Raw genomic sequence first — 14,057 nt, 5'->3', positions numbered from 1 at the left:
CGAGAAACCCCGATGGCATGAGCTCCAGCAGGGGCCGCGGATGCCTGCAGCATGACGGGGACGTAGCCCTGCCACAGGCACAGCTCAGGGTGAGGGCCTGCATAGCACGGGCATTGGGTAAGGAAGCAAAGTTGCCGGGCAGATCCTGCCGGGAGGGGGTGAAGCGGTCCCAAATGACCCACTTTGGAGCTGTCACCGGCACGAGCGCAGGAGCCGGGCACAACCGGCCAGGATGGGCATGGCACGGCTTCCAGCCCTGCTCTCGTCACGGCTGTGTAAACACTGCCCAGGAACGGCTGCCTGAGTCATCATCTGGCTCCAAAAACACCCAAAGATGGTAGCGGGGCAAGCGGCAGCTCCGGCGGGGCTGGGAGCGGCTGCAGCCGGGGCTCGGTGCGCAGCTGGGGCTTTGCGGCGGGGGGGAGGCACCAGCCCCTCCTGGCGAGGCGAGCGGCAGCTTCCAGAAACGCTCCTCCTCCAGGACAGGGCGCATGGCACGTGGGGAGCGTTATCTGCAAGACCCGACGAGACCAGCCCTAGCTTAAAGCAAAAACAAAAACAAATGTCATTCCGCCGTGGCTTTGCGCAGCAGCGGCGTGGCGGCGCTTTGTCGGGTGCCACGAGGCCACCTGAGCCAGACGTGTGGACTTCAGCTCTCCGGGCTGATGGCTTCTTTAAATAAATAAACAAAGTAAATAAATAAATAAATAAATAAATAAATAAATAAATAAATAAAAGGCGGAAGCAGGAAGAAAGCGTTCTGGTTTTGGATGTGCCTGGGAGCTGCTTCCCCTTGGACGTGGTTTGGGCTGGAAAGCCCCTGTGTGGGGAGGTGGCACGGCGTGGGGAGGGGAAGCTGTGGAGACGCTGAGGGCACGGCTGTGGGGCTGCCTGGGCTGCCAGGCTCAGGGAGATGCGCCGTGCCACCCCGTGGAGCTGCCCAACAGCAGGGGTTGGGGTCTAAGGACACCCCCAGGGCCTTGGGGTCCGACTGAGAGCCCGGGGGTGGGCAGCTGAGCACGGCTGGTGCTTCAGCCAGCTTCTGCCGGCCCAGCATCACCTTCCCCTCGTCCCAAACGCCCCCCAGCCAAACATCCAGATAGGATGAAGGGCTGGGCACGCATCTCGGGACACTTCCCCGGAGGAGACCACCGTCAGGAGGGTGCTGGGGACACAGAAGCAAGGTGTCACTGGCACAGCTCCGCGGCGCTGGCGCTGCTTGCTGGTGGCAATGCCAGCCGCGATGCAGTTGCAACAAGCAGCGGCTGTTATTGTGACTGCACGAACAACAATAACAATAATTACCTCATCTCCCAGAGCTGGTGGCTTGGTGTTCTGCCATCCAGGCTGTTCGTGCGTCCTGACCCCTCCTTCCTCCATCCTGCGATAGCAGCATCAGAGACAACTTTCTAGCCCGTGCCCAGCGCTGCCTCTCCAAAACCCCCAAACGCTGCCTGATCTGCACCCTTGCTTCTCGTCTCTCGCACCTCTGAAGCCTTTGGCACGGGACTGCCTGGGGGTGCTGAGCAGGGGGTTTTGCTGAGCTGGGATCTTGGCACCTCCTCCTATTAGCACAGGTCCGTGCAGCCACGCTGCCTGTGCATCCAGGGCGTAGCAGAGCACAGCTCCCGTGCCCTGGGGTGCTGCTCCTCATGCCCCTGCATCAGCGAGCCTCGCCCTGTCACCTGCCGATGCCACACGGCTCGGAGGTGCAAGGGGGGCACCCAGCCTGCAGCCAGGACGCTTGGAGCAGGAGGATGCTGGCACGGCCCCCGAGCCCCGTCCCCAGACCCGCCGCCCTCCCCGGCCAAATCCTCTCCGTGCGCCTGGCTGGGGGCCGCAGGGAGCTGAGCTCAGAGGGCTTTGATGTGCCACTTCGCTCGCCGCCACGGCTCCTGGGCACAGCGGGCTGGCACCGGCCGGCCCCGGGGCGGCAGCTTCAGAGGCGCCCGCTGCTCGCAGCCCAGCACGGCGCTGCCTTGTTCTCGGCCGGCCGGGCGGGACGGTCCCCTGCCGGGCCATGTCCCCGCGGCGGGGCTGGGGGCCACGCATTACACAAGCGAGCAGGTGGACGGGGAGGGCAGGGAGACCCCGGCGGTGGCAGCTACAAAGCTGCTGCATGGCTGGAGCCGTCCGAGAAATCAGTTTAATTGGGAGGAAGCTGGGAGCCGGCGCGCCGGCCGCTCCTCCACGCTGCTCCGGCGGCACCGGTGTGGGGTCAGCGTGGGGATAGGGGTGGAGATGCTATGGGGACACGCATGGCGAGGTCTCAGCGAGCTGCTGGAGGACACTAGGGACCACGGCACAAGCAGAAGGCACCACAGCGTGGATCCTCCTGGGGCAGAACCCTTGGCTCGCGTCCTGCCATCCCAAAAAGCCCCAAGCGGGCTGCCGGAGGGCAGGATGCCAGCCCGGACTCTCCCCGTGCTTTGCATGGTCCAAAGGTCTCCCTCCGGGAGAATGAATAACCGGGTGCCGGCGAGCCCCGGAGCTGCAATCAGATTTCAGCTCCTCACGGGCAGGGAGCCGGGGGTGTCTCCTGATTTTGGGTGGCGGCGGAGGGGGTGGCACCAGGCCGCCGGCTGTGTCAGCAAAATGTTTGTGGGGGTGGCGGGGGGAACCAGGGCAGGAGCTGCCTTCTGCCTGCCTGCGAGCCCCAGCAAAGTCCTCCCCGGTGCCCAGCTTTCCCACACTGATTTTCCTGGGGATTAATGCTGCTTCTAATGATCAATTAAACCAAATTGGCCAGGTCCCCCAGGCCCCTAAATCCCGGCTAATCCCTGGCACTCGCGTCGCTCATTCATTACACTGCGCTCCCCGGGGTGGAAGCGTTTGCTCCCAGCCCACACCGAAGCCCTGCGGGTCCCCCGAGGTGCTTGCCCGGCCCTGTTTGTCACCAATTGATTTGTTCTGCTGCTGTTTTCCTCTAAACACATCTCCCTTTCTGGTGAGGAATGAGGAAGCTGGCGTTCCTCAGAAGGTTTTACTGCTGGGCAGACTCCTTATCTCCTCTAATAGGGCCCATTAACCCCGCGGAGCAGTCACGCTGGCTCTGGCACAGCCAGGCAGAAGAAGCTCGGGTTGCTCGGGCGCTCACGTCGCCCTCGGGCCCCTCCGCACCTCCCTTAGCTCCCGCTGGATCCCCTGCCCCCGTTTGGCTTCATTTCCCCACTGCTGGGCTTCCCCGGGCTGGCTTTCTGTGGCAAGGCTCCGCTTCCTCCGCCTGCATGGGGCCGTGCTGCTGGAAGCAGGGGGGCACCTGAGGAAACGGGGAGATTTTTTTGTTTAAATGCAGGAAAATACTTCCCGAGGCAGGCAGCGGCCTCCGGGAGGTGGAGGTGGCTGGAGCAGCTGCTGGCGAGGCTGCGAGCCCCTTTTCCCCCATCACATCCCACAGAGTCACAGAATGAGGACCTCTGGAGATCATCGGGCGGCGTCCAGACAGGGTCATGAATATCTCCGGAGAAGGAGACCGCACATCCTCGCTGGGCAACCTCTTGTAGTGCTCTGGCACCCTCCCAGTAAAGAAGTGCCCCCTCATATTGAGCCAGAATCCCATCCCATCCCATCCCATCCCATCCCGTCCCATCCCATCCCATCCCATCCCATCCCACCCCGTCCCACCCCAATCTCTATCTCCTAGGGAAGTTTCTGGCCCATTCCCTACCTCCTCCCATCCCCATCCCCATCCCACCCCACACCCAGGCGGGGGTCCCGCTCCCCATTTGGGGCTAGAGCATCCTCAGGAGCAGGGGGGACCCGGAGCCGTGCGCCCCGCATCCCATCCCGCCGGGAAAGCCCCACTCGGCCCGGGGCGGCCGCTTCTGGTTATTTTAAACATTTTTAACAAATCGCCCATTTCTTGGAAACTCCCTGAGGCGGCGCGTTAACCCTCTGCTGCCCGGGCTGCCACAGCCACGCCTGACCCCACTGGGGGTGTGGGGTGCGGGACACACAGCCCCCGTCCCATAGAGGGGACACCGCAGCCCTAAGGAGCTGGGGGGGGGGGGGCGCAGGGAGGGGGCGCGGGGGGGCCGGTGCCAGCCGCAGGGAGGGGTTTGCGGCCGCGCTGGCGGTGCCATTGGCTGTCCCCGTGTCACACCACGCTGCAGAGGGCTCTGCCCACCCCCGGGGGGGGGGGGAAGGAGTAGCTGGAGAGAGCGGTTTTGGGGTGTGCGTGTTAAGGGATCGCCCCATACGCGCGCACCCCCCCCGGCCCTTTCCAAGCTCGCTGCAGCGCGCGTGCAACCGTGCGCGCACCCGGCTGGGGGAGCGCGTTTGCACACGCGTGTGCAAGCTGCACGATGTCCCCGGGGGTGCCCGAAAGGGTTGCGGCGGGGGGGGAGTCCCAGCCCCGGGCTATGGGGCCGGGCACCCCGGCGGCTGCGTGGGCTGCTGTTTTGGTGTTTGCGCGGCGTTTCCAGGGCACCCAGCGCCCCGGCACTGCCCTGCCCTGCCTCACGCCACCCTCAGCAGGGGAGGCTGCAGGATGTGGGCTCCCCAGGGGCACCGCTGCAGTCCCTTTGCTGGCCCAGGGTGCAAAACCCATCAGGGAGCTGCGTCTGGCCCCAGCCAAAAGCCCGAATCCAGGATCACCGCACGCACCCAGCCCTGCTCTGACCCTCACAGGGTGCTTCGGGATGGCTAAAAAATTGCATTGGGGCTGCAAGAAGCCATGGGAAGAGCTGGGGAGGGAGAGCACAGCGCTCTGCCTGCCCCCACCCTGCACACAGCCCAGGCCAGACCCGCAGGATCAGGCCTTCCCTTTCCATAGGATGCTCTCCTCTCCAAAATCCCGTTTCAGCCCAGCCAGGGAGGCTGATCCCCAAATGAAGGAAACAAGATCCCCAAATGAAGGGAACAAGACCCGGCTCTTGCTGGCTCCCCAGCAGAGGAGCAGCACCACAAAACCCAGCAGGTTGGCAGCACCCAGGGAACTCCAGCCCCATCCCACCCAGCGCCCCCCTCCCCAGCTACGTACACAGAGGTGGGGGAGGCATTTCTGTAAAAAAGTAGAGTTTATTGCCTTTTCTAATAAAATTTACACAACCGTGTCACCGCTCCAACTGTCTGACGTCCGCAGGGACGTCCCGTCACCTGGGAAGCCGGCGAGCCCCGGGGGGCGCAGGCAGGAGCGCAGCCCCCCATCGCTGCCGTTCCCTCCTTTGGGCCGCCCAGTTCACCCAGTTACAGCCGCTTGTCGTTCCAGTCTCCACTCACATCCCCCAGCTGTACAGAGAAGGGCACGGCTGGCCCCGAGCACCCGCAGCATCGCGGGTGCTGCTCATGTTTGCACATAGATACGGCTACAGAAGACTCTGAACTAGTAAAACAAGCTTTTTTCTTCTTCTTCTTTCTCCTCCTTTTTTCCTCGTAATCCCCACGCCGACGTGCGTGCAACCACAACTGCCCGTGCTGCTCGAGAGTCAGGTTTCGGCTGCCTCCCTCCCCAAAACCCCCCAAAAAAACAACAACAAAAGAAAAACAAAAACAGCGCAGCAAAGGCACGGGGCTCGGGGCGCGCTCCTTCCAACGGCGGGGTCCCACCCTGGGGCCGCGGGGCACCCAGATTTCGGCGAGGTCAGCTGCTGCCAGCACCTCCCCGGCGGTCGAGCATCCTCACGGGGGAGGCGGCCGCTGGCTCTGCCCGGGGGGCACGGCTCAGCGCCGGGCTCCGGCAGTCCTCCGCGCGAGGCGGAAAAACGGCTTTGTGGTTTTTAGGTTCTTGGTTGTTTGTTTGGTTTTTTTTTGCAGGAGATGGAAGTAGAAAGAGTTCCGTGGCTCTGCCCACCCCGAGGACAGAGCCACCTTACACCGCAGAGCCCCCCGCCTGCGGGGCCGGGGGGGCCGCCCCAGGGCTCTGCTCCTGCGGGCACAGCACCTCGGCGGGGAGCCGCGACTGGAACTTCTCCAGCTGCTCGGGGCTGGCCAGGGTCTTCAGGAGGCTGTTCTCGCGCTCCAGCTGGGAGTTTTTCTCCAACAGTTCCTTGATTTGCTCCTTCAGCACCTCCACCTCCTCCCGCACCGCATACATCAGATGGTTTTTCACAAGGTCCTGCAAGGGGGAAGGAGCGGGACCCGTCACGGCCGTGCCCTGGGGGGGGGTGGCTTCCCAGGACTTTTCCCCACCCCACATCCCCCCACCTCATCCCCTGCACCCCGGTGCCCCCCAGCCCAGGGTCCCCATCTCCCCACCTCCAGAGGCACCCGCACCCATCACCCCCCTCCCCATGGGGAGGCCGGCAGGCTGCAAGTCCCCAGCAGCCGGGGGACGCGGCTTGTCCCCCACACACCCCCGGAGGGTCCTTCCCATGTCCCCCATCCATCCCCCCCCCCCTTTTTTCCCTGCGCACTGCGGCGCAGCCGGAGCCAATGAGCTCTGCCAGCTGCAGCAGGCAGACAAAGGAGCTGCTCTGCCCAGCAACAGGCTGGGGAGCGGGGGGGACCCCCAGCTCCAGGGGGAGACACCCACCCACAGAACGGGGACCCCCCCCCCTGCACCCCTCCCGGTGGTGACGGGGGACTGCGGCTCACCATTGCCTGCTCAATCTTGTTGTCGATGGCCACCACGCTGGCTCCGGAGGCGCTGGAAGAGAGCGGAGAGGGAGGGCGTTAACAGCGAGCCCCCACGGATCCACACACCAGGGTGCACCCCACCTTCACTGGGCATCCAACAGAGCCCCCACATTTCACGTGGGGCAGTGCCCCAGGCTCCCCCTTCACCGGAGGGGCAACGCTTGAGGATGGAAGGGGGCGGAGGGGGGCAACGCACGGGCTCCCCCCACCCCCCCCCACCCCCATTCCCATTCCCGTTCCCCAGGCCTGCCCCTACCTGTTGTCCAGCTTCACGGAGACCACGTCCCCCCCCAGCAGAGAGGAGAAGAAGGAGATGGAGAAGTTGTGGAGCTGGTACACAGCCACCTCCATGGGGGACTGGTACACGCCGGTGCTCATGGCTGCGGGGAACGGCGGCGGCGAGGAGCGAACGCAACGAACGGAGGGGCCCGGGCGCACTGCGGGCTCCTGCCGCCGCCCCCCCCGGTTATATGGGCGGCGGGCGGGGTCGGCGGGGGGGGCCGCCCCCAGCCCCGCAGCGCCGCTCCCGGTAACGCCCGGTAACGCGCGGGGCTGCCCCGGTACAACGCGTCCCCCCCCCGGTACACCGCGTCCCCTCCCCACCCGGTGCTGCACCCCGCGACCTGCAGGGGGGGGTGGATGGGGGGGTGAGGGGGGGGAGCGACCCTTATTGGGGGGTCAGGGCCCGGGGGGGGTCGTGGTGCAGAAGAAAAAGGGGCTGCGATGGGTGCGCCAAGAGAAAAGGGGTGCGCAAAGAGGAGAGGGGGTGCGCAAAGAGGAAAGGGGGTGCGCAGGGGGAAAGGGGGTGCGCAGGGGAAAAGGGGCAAAGCTAAATGGAGAGCAAACCCAAAACGGGAGGGCAAACCCAAAACGGGAGGGCAAACCCCAAACAAAAACGGCGAGCAAAACAAAACCGGACTGGGGAGAAAAAAAAAAATCAAAACACCATAAAAAAAAAAATGAATCCACCACCACAAACACAACAGAAACGGGAGTGCAAAACAACCCCCGAGTGCAAAACAAACCCCGGGGCGCAAAACAAGCCCGGGGCCAGCAGCGGCCCCGCCCCGGCCTTGCATAACCCGGCACTGCGGGGCCGCGCCTGGGGGGGGGGAGCCGCCCCCCCGCGGCCGGGACCGGGGCTGCAGCGGGGCCGGAGCCGGCCCTGGCCCCGTATCGGTGCCCCCCCCGTGTCCCGGGCTGCGGGACCCCCGGAGCTGCGTCCTAGAGGGGAGGTTGGGGGGGTCCTCGGGGTGCGTGTGTGGATGCAGCCGGCAGCATCCTGCGTGCGCACACGCGTGTGCAAGCCCCGTTCCCACCGCGTTCCCCCTGCTGCAAGAGACCCCCCCTCCCGGAGCTGAGTCTTGATGCTGTGGAGCACCCCAAAAACCTGCATCTGGGGTCGGTGCCCCAAGGACGGACGCAAACCGTGCCCCGGCCTGATGGAGGGGACACACGCAGGAGGGGACACACGCAGGCCCCCCCCAATGTCTCTCCAGGGAGGTGACACGCACTGCCCCATGACGGCAGCACCCTGACCCACGCAAAGCCCCCAGGAAGGCACTGTGCACCCCCCCCCAGCACCCCACTCACCGGTCCCTCCTCCTGAAGAGGCTGGGGGAGTACGGCGGGGGGATGGCCATGCCCCTCTCCGGCCCCTCTGCGCCCCGGCGCTGGCAGCGATGTCCGAGGGATGCTGGCAGCGTCCTCAGGCTGCGGGGAGGGGATGCGGGCACGGGGTACAGACGCTGGGGGGGTGGGGGTGACCTCAGCTGTGCTCAATTGTCCCTTTCAGGGGCCAGCGTGCCACCCCGAGCTGGGGAGCGGGCGGGTGAAAGGCGCTCTGTGTGACAGCCCCCGGGACGCTGCTGCGCGGGGCAGGACGCGCTTGGTGGCACCGTGCCGGGGCCCTCCCGTGGTGGGTGCCCACCCAGCCCCGGTGCCGTGGGTGCTTGGCTGCTTTGGGGCACCCCTCCCAGGTGAATCGGGAAAATCTGGGCTGCCCCCAGCACCGCAGCACCGAGGGAAGCCCCCATGGATCACTCCGAATGGCTCCCATCTGGGAAGGATGCAACACGCACACGGGCACAGGCACAGCTTGCAGCCCACGCGTCCCCCCCCACACCTGCGTGCCGTGTACACACACACGCACGCAAGCCTAGCACATGCATCTGTGGCACGCACACGTGTGCGCTTGGCAGCCCACGTGCGTGCACCTTGCACAGAGTTGCACGCACGCACATGCATGCACACGCTTGTGCGCGCATGCCCCGCGAGCACGCCCCTGCTGCGCGCACGCTACCCCGTCCTGCAGGCACGTTGCACGGCGAGTGCTGCTCGCAGCAGCCCTCCGGCCTCAGCCTCCGCTCTCCCCCGGCCCCCAGGCCCTTCCCGCTGCTCCGTGGCAGCGCTCCTGGCTGGCTTGCCCTCTTCCAAGGACTCGGTTCAATGGGAGGAAGGCCCTTCCGAGGGGCTGAGGCGTGGGAAATGTTTATAGCCGGGCCTCGGAGAGGCTGGAGAGCAGCAATATGGGAAAGGCACCGAGCCAGAGCTGCCCAGCACAGCCAGACCTCCGGCTCAAAGGGTCAGAGCGGAGAGGGGGGGGCAGGGGGGAGAGGAAAAGCCACTGCTTGCAAACACGCAGCGAAGAAAACCCTGCCTTTCACAGCCCCAAATCCCCAGTGTCGTGCTGAGCCAGTCGGCCACCTCTGGTTTCCTCATCCTGAGGACCTCGGAGGGCTCACAGATGTCCCCAGGCAGGGCAGGAGTGGCCACAGAGCAGAGAACAACCCCCCCGGGGTGCACCTGTAGGCGTGCAAGCTCTGAGGTGCTGCTGGGGGCTTTGCTAGACCCCAACCCACGGCACCCTGGAGCCGTGGGACGGCGATCACAGTCCTTACAAACACCCAGCGAGGGTTTGCGGTGTAGACAGCTGGAGGAGAACCTCTCCCGCCCACCACCCTATGAGGACGGTGGCACTGGGGGGTCTCCCCGGACCCGTGGGGCTGGGGGAGGCTGGGGAGGGCGCGGGGGGGGGGCCTGGCAGGCTCCCCCGTCCAGCTGTTGGGCGGCCTGCTTCCTCTGATAAAGGTACTTGGCCGTACTCCCAGTTCTCTGCGCGCTGGCGTGCGAGCGCACACCCCAGCGCCGGCCTGCTGAGAGCTGCAATTTTCCTTTCTTTCTCCAACTTTGTCACCGGGCCCCCTTTCTTCCTCCCGGAGCCCACCCCCCCAGCGCACCCCGGTAGCATCCCGTCCGGTTTGGGGGAAGCAGGGACGGAGAGGACGTGGCCGTGAGGCTGCAGGGCCCGTTAGAGGAGTGCCCAGCTTGCTAATTGGGAGGCAGCTCATTATAATAATGAGCGGACGGGAGCTGGGAAGCCGCACAGCAGCACCCGGGGCAACCTCTTCCCAGCGCCCAAGGAAACCCCGGAGTCCTTCAGCTTCTCCTCTCAGGGGTGCCACCCGGGCTTGGCGCTCGCTGTGGGGGACGCTGGGCGCTGGGGGAGCTTTGGCAGCCCCCAGAGCCGGACAGACGGACGCGAGAAGCCCGGACAGACGGCGGGTGGTGGGGTCGGGAGCAGGAGAGGAGCCGAGCGCCACCAGCCGCCCCCAAGGAGGTCAGGCAAGGACGGGTGCTGGAGCTGCGCAGGCTTCGGCGGAGCCTGTTATTAATACCCCGCCTGGCCTTTGCGAAGCATCCCGGGCATTTCGGAGCCAGGCCGCGTCGCTGAAACCCTGCCCTCGCTGACATTTCCAAACAATAACAGGGCGAATGCAAAGGGGCCGCGAGCAGGACCTGTAGCTGCGACTGCTGCCGTCCCCCACGGGCCCAGCCTTGGCCACCAGCTGTGTGCGGGCACGTGCCACCACCTGGGGACAGCCCGAGGCCATACCCTGACCCTAACCCTAACCCTAAACCCAACCGTAAACCCAGCTCCAGCCCTAACCCCAACCCTAACCCTCGTCCTAACACTCACTTTAAACCTAACCCTAACATTAACCCTAACCCTTAACCTTAACCCTAACCTTAACCCTAATCCTGACCGTAACCCTAATCCTAACCTTAATCCTAATCCTAACCTTAACCCTAATCCTAACATTAATCCTAATCCTAAACCTAAACCTAACCCCAGCCCTACACCCTAACCCTAGCCGCAAACCCAATCCTAACCCTAGCTCTTAAACCCAACCCTAAATCCAACCCCACCCTTAATCCCAACCCCAACAACAACCGTAACACACACCCTAAAACAAACCTTAACCCCAGTGCTATCCCCAATCCTAACCCTCACCCAAACCTTAAACCCATTCCTAACCCTGACCCTGACCCTAAACCCAACCCTAACCCAACCCCAACCCTAATCCCAACCTGTCCCATAGCGCTGCCATCCCCACAGGAGCCGCCAGGCTGGACTTGATCTTCAGGACCCCGTGCTCCCCATAATGCCCCAGAGCCATTCTGCAGCCCCCCCTCCTGACAGATATAAACGCAGACGGAGGGTGACAAACTCCTGTCCCGAAGCCAGCGATGTGCAGTGCCCGGATAAATATAACTCGGTGCTCATCGGCGGAGCATGGCTTCGGGGCTGGTTGCAGCCTCCACGCCTCCGTGGCCCTCGCCCACGTGCACCTGGTCGTGCACCCCAAAACCAGCGGGGCACCGCAGACGGGGTCTATTTGCTTCCCACTCGTGTGAGGCTGTGATGCTGAGACCCCGGTGACCCCCTTCAGCCACAGCCTCGTAGGAAAGGCGCAGGCAGCTTTGTCCTGGTGGGCTGGGGATGCTCCCGTGGCCACCTCTCCGGGCAGCGCCGTCCCACGCCCACCCCTCTCTCACGCCCGTGCCCGCTCCCGCTGCCTCAATGCCTCCTTGTTGCTCCAACCCACTCGCCGGGCAGGAATGCGCTCCCCGGGGCTGCCCTTTGGGCCGTGGCATCGCTGCTGCCAAGGGACGCCAGACGGACGGGAACAAGCGGTGCCGTGCCGCAGATGCCACCCCGCGCGCCTCCTGCTCGCCAGCCTGACCCCGTGCTTGGAAAGCGGGGGCTGCAAGGTTCCTGCCTGAGTCTCTGCCGCCTGCCCGGCCCTGGCTCTTTCTGATTTTCTTGCCCGGGACCAGGGGAAGGTGGCACGGGACGGGGAAGCCCTTTCTGAACGTGTTCTTGCAGGAGCCTCTGCGTGCGGGAGCAGAGGGCTGGAGCATCCCTGCCTCCTGCATCCCGGCGGTGAGCAAAGAGCACGGAGAGCCCCTTCAAGGACCACGCAACCTGGGGGAAAACCCCCAAAACAGGCTGGGAATGCTGAATGCAGGTTGGCCAAACTCCCAGCATGGTTTTGACTCCAGCATGGGCTTTGGCCCCACGTGAGCGTGAGCACCCACGCGACCTCCTCCTCCTCCTCCCGTGCCAGTGCAGGAGCACATCGGTCACAACAAGGGCCACCAACCTGTTCGAGTTCCCTGGTGCCAGCAGCGAGGGTGCCCTTATCGGGCATGTTATCGGGGTGTTCCTCCGGCACCCACAATCCCCCGCCCCGTGTGCTATCACCTCTTGGGTATCTTGGCGCATTCCCCAGGAGGAGAAAGTTCAGGCTGGAGCAAAACAGCAGCGAGCGGAGGTGTGGGCACACAACTGCCTGCGAACGGCACCGAGCGCAGCCCCCGGGACATGGCACCGGCAGGGCACAGGGGACAGGGTCAGGCAGCGTGGGGCACCGATGTACACCAGTGGGGAGGAACCCTGCTCCCCAAGCACCTGCACTCGCTCTCCACCTCGGCAGAGCAAACTGGTGCTCACCAGGGTCCTGCCCCAGCAGGGACTGGCCCCAAAGCGGGCAGACCGTGCCCACAGGCACTGCCTCTGCCTTCCCCGGGGGAGCACCCGGCCACTTGGCTCCGATCCCCAGCCCTCGCAGCGTGCGCTGGGGATGGTCTCGCCTCCCTCCCCTGCCCGTGGTGCCAGCTGGCTGCAGCATCACGCCGCCGAGGGAAATCTCTGCTTCTCGCCCCAATTTCCCTCCCGCCCAGGCTGCTTCGCTGTGCAGCCGGGTGCTTTGGCGGGCAGCCCAGCCCCTCCTTTCCCACCTGAGCATGGGCCCCGTGTTATGCAAGTGCCAGAGGAGCCGAGGGTGGCTCAGAAGGAGCAGGGACCCTACGTGGGGTGAGGCAGTGCGTGTGCCCCGCTGGTCACGCAGGTGCCACGGGTGCAGCACCAGACCCAGGCGGCCACCAGCATTTTGGGGAGATGCCTGAAGTAGCTCCGGGTGCCCCTTGCCCAGCCTTTGGGGGTGTAAATCCCCAGCCCACAGGGATGGCACCAGCCCCATGGCTTGGGCGATGGGAAACGCCACCCAGGCCAAACCTGTCCCCGCTGTGTTTACTGCGAGGGAAGCTGCTGAAGGAGCAGGACCTGGCAGCGGGGCTCCTGGGCTCCCCCCTCCAACGTCTTCTCACTAACTCCAGAGGTGGCTCCGGAGGTGGCACAGCCTCTGAGCAGCAGCTGCCCCTGTCCTCGCAGGAGGGCTGCCCACGGCCCTGCTGGCAGCGTCTGCACGGGAATGACGGAGCCAGGGGGACGACCACGGGGCTGGGGACCGAGGCACGCAGCCAGGGGCCACACGCCGGGCACCACCAGCCGCGGGACACACCTGCACCCTGCCACCCCAACGCGTCCCCGCCGGCGGCACCCACCTGTGGAAGAGCAGCAGGATGGAGAGCAGGGTCTGGTCGATGTTCCTGTTGCAGATGCCCTGGTTGAAGAGGTAGCAGGGGTCCCGCACCACGGGCTCCAGCGAGTCCTGGCGCATGATGGAGCTCAGCTTGTCGGTGTTGAGGTTCTTGCGGACCAGCTGCTCCTGCAGCTGCCGGAAGCTGCTGACGGTGGGGCTGCCCGGGTTGTTGTTCTCGCCCCCGGCCCCCTCCTCCGGCCCGCTCCGGTTGGCCAAGTCCAGGCAGCAGCTGCAGCAGTCCAGCCCCACGGGCGACCGGCACTCCTCGCCGGGCGACGAGGACATCCCGCGCCCCTGCGCGCCTCCAACGCCGCCTCCAACGCCGCCGCCACCGGGCCGCTCCCGGGGCCGCGCGGAGGGCGAGCGGCGGCAGGACGCGCCCGGTACCGAGCGCCGCGCACAGCCAGCCGCCCGCCCGGCCCCGGCCACGGCCCCGGCCCCGCTCCCGGCTCCCGGCTCCCGGCTCCCGGCTCCCGGTCCCGCTCCGCTCCTCCCGGTGCTGATTGGTAACGGCGGCCCCGAGCGCCCGGCCGCCGCCGCCTCCGCTCCCCGCCCCGCAGCCGCTGCCGCCGCCGCCGCCGCCGCCGCCCCACCCCGGGCCGCCCCGCGGGAGCCCGCCCCGCCGGCACCCGCCGCTGCCAGCCCCGGCACCGCCCCGCCCGAGGCCGCTGCCAGCCCTCCCCTGGGGGGGGGAGCCCCGCCGGTAGGCGCTGGGGACACGCGGTGACACCCGGAGCCGCTGGCACCCCGCTG

General features: G+C 65.9%; 1 protein-coding gene and 1 long non-coding RNA gene across 3 annotated transcripts; both read right to left on the bottom strand.

Annotated features, from left to right (window-relative positions):
• Window positions 1–4,999: 4,999 nt before the first annotated feature.
• Window positions 5,000–13,782, bottom strand: TSC22D3 (TSC22 domain family member 3). 2 transcript variants are annotated; one of them, XM_084534875.1, is made up of 3 exons: window positions 13,267–13,782; window positions 6,535–6,586; window positions 5,000–6,055 (listed from the first exon to the last, which is right to left on the bottom strand). In XM_084534875.1, exons 1-3 carry the CDS (start codon window positions 13,587–13,589, stop codon window positions 5,810–5,812), a joined length of 621 nt encoding a protein of 206 aa, XP_084391001.1. In that variant the 5' UTR covers window positions 13,590–13,782; the 3' UTR covers window positions 5,000–5,809. The 2 variants fall into 2 exon arrangements, with proteins under 2 accessions (XP_084391001.1, XP_084391002.1); XM_084534876.1 differs by lacking the exon at window positions 13,267–13,782 and adding an exon at window positions 6,833–7,034.
• On the bottom strand, window positions 9,743–13,259 carry LOC311444076. The gene is made up of 2 exons (XR_014697640.1): window positions 10,696–13,259; window positions 9,743–10,653 (listed from the first exon to the last, which is right to left on the bottom strand). It is a non-coding gene; the product is annotated as an uncharacterized lncRNA (long non-coding RNA).
• Window positions 13,783–14,057: the final 275 nt, after the last annotated feature.

The sequence above is a fragment of the Aythya ferina genome (assembly GCF_964211825.1).
Source record: "Aythya ferina genome assembly, chromosome: 13".
NCBI lineage: Eukaryota > Metazoa > Chordata > Aves > Anseriformes > Anatidae > Aythya > Aythya ferina.
This window is presented reverse-complemented; position numbering and strand designations above follow the sequence as displayed.

Excerpts from the sequence above, each read along its gene's own strand:
- TSC22D3 (XM_084534875.1), bottom strand. The coding sequence starts at position 13,589 with ATGTCCTCGTCGCCCGGCGAGGAGTGCCGGTCGCCCGTGGGGCTGGAC. Across the intron at positions 6,587-13,266 it reads ATCCTGCTGCTCTTCCACAG|CGCCTCCGGAGCCAGCGTGG; the intron begins GTGGGTGCCGCC and ends GCTCTCTTCCAG. Across the intron at positions 6,056-6,534 it reads ACAAGATTGAGCAGGCAATG|GACCTTGTGAAAAACCATCT; the intron begins GTGAGCCGCAGT and ends TCCCCCTTGCAG.